Source organism: Acomys russatus, chromosome 15, assembly GCF_903995435.1.
Source record: "Acomys russatus chromosome 15, mAcoRus1.1, whole genome shotgun sequence".
Classification (NCBI taxonomy): domain Eukaryota; kingdom Metazoa; phylum Chordata; class Mammalia; order Rodentia; family Muridae; genus Acomys; species Acomys russatus.
In genome coordinates, this window is record NC_067151.1 from 15,418,153 (window position 1) to 15,424,152 (window position 6,000).

The 6,000-nt window shown below is 45.9% G+C and overlaps 1 protein-coding gene across 1 annotated transcript in view; it reads right to left on the bottom strand.

Annotated features, from left to right (window-relative positions):
* Positions 1-3,597, bottom strand: part of LOC127198889 (pyroglutamylated RF-amide peptide receptor) — a 29,832-nt gene extending 26,235 nt beyond the window's left edge. The window contains exon 1 of the mRNA XM_051156818.1: positions 3,233-3,597. Coding sequence (XP_051012775.1) covers positions 3,233-3,572 — 340 coding nt within the window. The 5' untranslated portion in view covers positions 3,573-3,597. The remainder of the gene's footprint in view (positions 1-3,232) is intronic.
* Positions 3,598-6,000: the final 2,403 nt, after the last annotated feature.

Here is a 6,000-nt window from a genome sequence, read left to right on the forward strand (position 1 = left end):
AAGACAAAATGAGCTATTTGTTTTCTAGCCATCAACTGTAGCTGTTGATTGATGCAGTGTCCCACTAGGCCTGACTGCAACTAGTAGCATGACATCCCTGAAGCAGGCTCTGAATGGAACTGAGGGCTGTGAGCTCCACCTGGCAGTTCCAGTTGGCTCCCAGTTTCTGTCACTGGACTGCAGGAAGGCAAAGGCATTTTCTAAGAGCCCTTTGGGAGATCTGCTGTGCTGGCAGGTCTGAGACCCATTGCTTGCCAAACTTAATTTGCATTTATTCATCATCTGGGGATCCTGTTAAATTGCAAGTGCTGACTCAGCAGGTGCTGCTGGTGCTTCTCAACGGAAAAAACTGGACTCCAAGAAAATGCAGTTGTTCACTTAACCACTGTCCAGAACGTTTGGGAGAGTGGCTTGTTAGAAAGCCCACTAACTAGACCTGTGGATTATTCATGATCCTAGCAATAAAGATGTGTGTGTTTTTTTTTTTTTTTAAGTTATGTTTTGCTTTTTAGTTTGAGTTACCTGTCAAAGTCATAACATCTGCATCCTGGGCTTCCCTGAAGGAACAGCCGAGGCAGTTACAACAGAAGAGGATGCAGAACACCAGGCCACCACCCTGCTCTTCTGGGAAGCAGCTACTGCTCGCCATCACTCCCTCCTGGTGAACTACACACGGATGCTCTGCTTTCCTTGCCGCCCCCATGACACATTCTTGGCTTTCACACAACGCATTTTCTTCCCTAGTTGCAGTGACCTGCTTTTCTGTCTCTGCCCATCATTTCCCACTTGGTAAAATTGATCGACATGCCTTCGACAGCCTTCTTAAAATACAGCATTGCTTTCTCTCCCCAGCTACCAAGTGACACGCGCTCCCAAACACCCTTTTCTGCTCCAGCTCCATTTCCTTGGGAGTGTTCCAACAACAGAGTGGATGCTCATCAATTCCATTTGAATTTTGCTTACTTGAGGCCTCTTGTATTCTCTGAGACCCCACACGGACCCCAGGCTTTACTTGCTTTTGTATTCCCAAGGCGATGCTCTGTGATAGAGGGATTTTTTTTTTTCAGTAGACTTGTCAAACAGCTTATGAATTATTTTCCATCCTTTACATTCTTGTGAACTCTCCTTTGATAATGTATCGTGGTAGTTTTGCAGTTATCACGCTGCTTGTAGCATGAGAGTTAGTCCTCTCTCCACACCTATCTGTGGGTCTTAGCCAGGCTTTTTATTCCCATCGGAACTGTAGTTTTGCTGTTGTACACTCAACTTACAGACCATTATTTATCTAGTCCCATATCAATATAAGCCACCTGCGTATCCGTTCGCAGCATGACCTCACCCTCTCTCATTCTCTCTTGCATTGTTTTGTGATTGCAGGTTCTTCTTATATAAGCCCACTAGGTAGCCCGAAGCCTTCCAAAAGCCTGCAATCCTCCTGCTACCACCCACCTCCATGCTAGATCACAGGTACGTACCCATGACTAATGGAACCATTTTTTTTTTCAAAACACTCTTATGCTTTCTCACACTAACCCTACAGCACAAATGTCCAGCATTACTGCTCCCCCCCCCCCCCCAGCATTTAGAAGCTGAACTGAATGTCTCCCATAAAGCAGGAAGCAAAGGGGACAGACGCATATGAGGTGAACCTTGGCTGTTCCTACCTAAGTCCTCTGCATGGAGGAAATGCCTGGCCCTCTCGGGGAACTCCACCTCACTCTGGCTCTGGGCTAATGATCTCCTCTACTCCATTTCAAAGCTCTTTACTCTGTAATACTTCATTGAAAAACTGAAGCCCAGACCTGCCCAATTAGCATGTATCAGAACTTAGGAGCAATTTAGTCTTTACTAAAGGTCCCCACATCGCTTACGTCCTTTATAAGTGGAGTACAAATGCTTTCTAAAGCTGTGCGCAAACATTCAAGTTAAGACCTTGCCTCAAATAAGGAGTTCTGTGCAAGGGTCCAGAATCCTCCCAGGAACATGTTGGCGCTAGTCACCGTGGGCAAACTTCAAATGCTCAGACACAATGATTTCACAAGACAGTAGGTGTCTGGTCTGTGGACCAATTTATGACCTTCTACGCCATCATTGTCGAGTCAATGCTGCATGCCCCACAGCTAATCATGCCTTAGGAATGCATGCCAGCTGAGACGAGAGCCAACAACGGAGCCGTCTCACCTGCTGAAACAAGCTCAGTATAAATGAATGCAAAACAGCTGTGGCAAAGAAAGACACCAGAGATACGCAGTGAGGAGTGGTTGGGTGAAAAGCACTATTCATACAACAGAAAGACGACAGTGGAAGGGTGGAGATGGCAGGCCACCAAGGGATAAAGAACGACGGCTAGTGTTTAAAATCACTTCCTGGAGATTTTTATGTGGTCACGAGAACACACTTATTTATGAAAATGACTAGAAGTTGTACACCCTCCGAAGGAGCAACAAAGCAGTGGCAAAAACACATCACACAAATTCTCAGACACCAGCTGTGTGTCTGTGGGAAGACTAGAAAGTCTAGTTTCTTGTATTTTCTAAGTGTCCACACACTGTTCCAATCTTAGTGACCCCACCCAATGGCTTCTTTGTGTTTCTGCCCTTCTCCTAAAAAGAGGGGGCAGGGTCAACGTTCCCTGTCATGAAGCTAATAGGTCAAGTGCTTTCCCTGTCATGAAGCTAAGAGGTCAAGTGCTTTCTGCAGCTCACCCTACATTACTCTGCTTAGTACAATCTCTACAAAGGACCTGTTCCAGAATTTTTTTTTTTTTTTTTTTTTTTTTTTTGCTGTAAGTATATTATCTGTTGTAAAAAAAAATTAAAGATCATATATTAGCTAGCACAAAGAAGAATTTATCTGGAAGCCACACACGCAACTGGGAAAGCAAGTCCGGAAGTCTGAGAATGGAAAGAGGTTTTTAACATTGGGGATTTTTATTATTCCATTAAAAATAGAGGGGACTCTCACCTTGTAATTATGGAAAAGGGTTGAAATAAGTGCAAGCATAGGTTCCCTGAACTATCACCTCAACCGATGTCTGGACTAAACTGTGAGGGCAACGCCCCCAACCCCGTTTCTCATCTACAAGGTTACAAGGTGGGGTACTTCCAAGAAGGGCACAGGATTCAATTCGACAGAGACATATAAGATCAGAAGTGTGAATGCAGTGGTGTGTGTGTGTGTGTGTGTGTGTGTGTGTGTGTGCGCGCGCGCGCGCGCGCAATGACTCTCTTACCACCCAGCCACTTGTCGGAGATGTTCTGGAGCATCGTAACAGGGATGCAAAAGAAGGCGATGAGCAGATCACTGAGGGCCAGGGAGCAGATAAAGATGTTGGTGACGGTGCGCATGGCCTTGCTGCGGGTCACCACGTAGACCACCAGCGAGTTGCCAAAGAGCGCCAGGGCAAAAATGAGTGATCCTGCCAACGCAAAGGCCAGTTTTGCACGCGCGGGCAGCTCAGGAGTGTAGACCAGCGGCCGCAGCCCGTAGCGGTGAATGAACTGCTCCCGAGTCAGGTTGTGCGCACTCAGCAGCCTGGAGAACTGCTCCGCGGTGATGTTGAGCGCCTGCATGTTGAGCGCGGAGTCCTGCCAGCTTTCTGCTCGGACCGGTCCAAGTCTAAGTCTCAGCTGACAGTGCTGTGCTCAGGAGGAGTGAGGCGGCGCCCAGACCTAACCTGCCAGCCGGAGCAGGAGGCGGGGCCAGGCTTTCTCACTGCGGAGTGTTTGAAGTTCACAAAAGTTCTGCAATCCGTGGGGATGTTTGAGCCCTGTTTGACTGCAGTCTCTGGGCGTGCAGTTGCCTCCTCAGCTCGGGGCTGGTGACTGTAAGGAGGAACCCACCGTCCACCTGCTGGCGGCTCCTCTTAGCTCCTGGTCTTGTAAAGTTGCAAGTGAGAACTGAGTTTTGCATTTCTCCTTTTGAGAAATAATGTGAGCCACAGCTACCCAACTCAATTAAAAGCAAATTTACACAAGAGGAGGTTGCAATGATCGCGGAGTGATGGTCCCTTGTGTCCTTCACTCCGTTTAACTCTGTGCCTTAAATACGCAGCAACACAGACCCAGGAACCTTTCTCTGTCTCTCTTAGTCTCTGTGTCTGTCTGTGTCTCTGTCTTTCTCTCTCTCTGTCTCCCCCCCCCCCCCCCGCCTGTACATGATTATGCATGTATGAGGAGCAAAAGGAACAGGTTTCTCTGTCACTCCTCAACTTACTGACTCGAGAGAGGCTCTCTCATTGTCCCCTAAGGTTGTTGGCTAGGCTGGCCATCCATCCAGAGCTGAGCTCTTGGAGAAGTTGTACGTCTTCACGCGCAGCATGAGCGTGGGGCTGCTGCACACGGGCACGCCTAGCTTCGGGTGTAGGTGCTGTAGTTAAACTATGATCCTCACGATTCACAGCAAGCGCTCTTACCCGCACAAGCCCATCAGTCCCTATAGTTAAAATCCGAGCTGTGCTAATAGACATGTAGTGATCTCAGGGGCATCATCTCTACTTTCCCCAAGGTCCAGTGACACTGAATTCTCTCACGCTTACTCCCCGGCCCAGTGCTCCCGGCACAGAAACATCCCCGCATGACCTGCCCTTTTCTAATCGAGCTGTTTACTTTACATGTGTTTAAGGGCTCCTTTACATTCCGTGTTGAACTCCTCTTTCAAGAAGGTAGTTTCCCAATATTTTCTTAGAGTTTATGACTCAATTGTTTTCTTACCAGTACCCTTCCTTCTCAAATTGATACTTTAAATTGTGATTGCACTGATTTTGCTTTAACTTTTGAAGTCTAAAACTAGTTATTTTCGTTCTTTGCTTTCGTACTGATTAACTTTTAAATGTAGTGTGCTAAGGAGTGGGTTTCATTAGGAACACACATCTTTATATTTTTCTATTCATTCCCTTTAATTGTTTCATTGCCACACCCCTCACTCCCTTTTTCTACTCTCCCAGTCCACAAACAGATCTCCCTTTGCTTTCATGTCACTAGTGCCTTCTTTCCCCTGCTCCATTCTGAAGACCTCTGTTGCTCCCCCTTTCATGACCTCAACACACACACACACACACACACACACACACACACACGCACACACACACACGCGCGCGCGCGCGCGCGCTCTCACACACATTCACACACATACAGATCCTGCGTATGGAGGAAAACATATAGTACTTCTGAGTCTGGTTTATTCTGTTCATTTTCCTGAAATTTTCATTTTTCTTTTCTTTTTCTTTTCTTTTCTTTCTTTTTTTTTTTTTTTTTTATGGCTAGAAAAACTCCATTTGTGTATTTATTCCAACCAAGGATACGCGGTTCCTTCTCCATTCATCTATTGATAGTCATTCAGACTGGTTCCATTTGTTGGAGCCCTCCCCCTCCTTGATTTCTCTCTCTGTGAGTCCGTTGTTAGTAGATGGAAAGGCTGATGATTTTTGTAGGTCAGTTCGTGTCCTGCTATTTTGCTGAAAGTGTGTATCAGACTAAGAATTTTTTTTTAGTGAATCTGTTAGGCTCTTTTAAGGATCATGTCCTCTGCAAAAGGAATACTTTGGCTCTCTCATTTGCACCCTTTTTGCTTCTTGCTTCTTTCTTTTGTCTTATTGTTACAGCTAAGACTTTGAGTTCACTTAACACTCTTTTACCTAAAATGACAATCTTCAGTGCTCCCCAAAACCTTTCATGAGGGTGTCTCCCAGGTGTGCTGGGGGTGTCAAGCAACCGTAGTGGTGTGATCTGTAAGACAGAGAACCCATCTTTGTGCTTTTAAAGGGTCCTGAGTATTCAACAAGCTGCTTCTAATGTGGGGGTATTCAATAATACTTGGAGATCTATCTGTTTTCAATTCAGCTGGCATTTGCTCCACATGCCCTGTAGATTTTTGCCTTATGAGTACACACATTGAAGTGGTATGTAGTCATTATTGTGTGTTGCCTCTCTCTGTGCCAATGATTCACTTGTTTTTATTATTTTGTTTTTTATGCTTTATTTATTTATTACATATACAGTG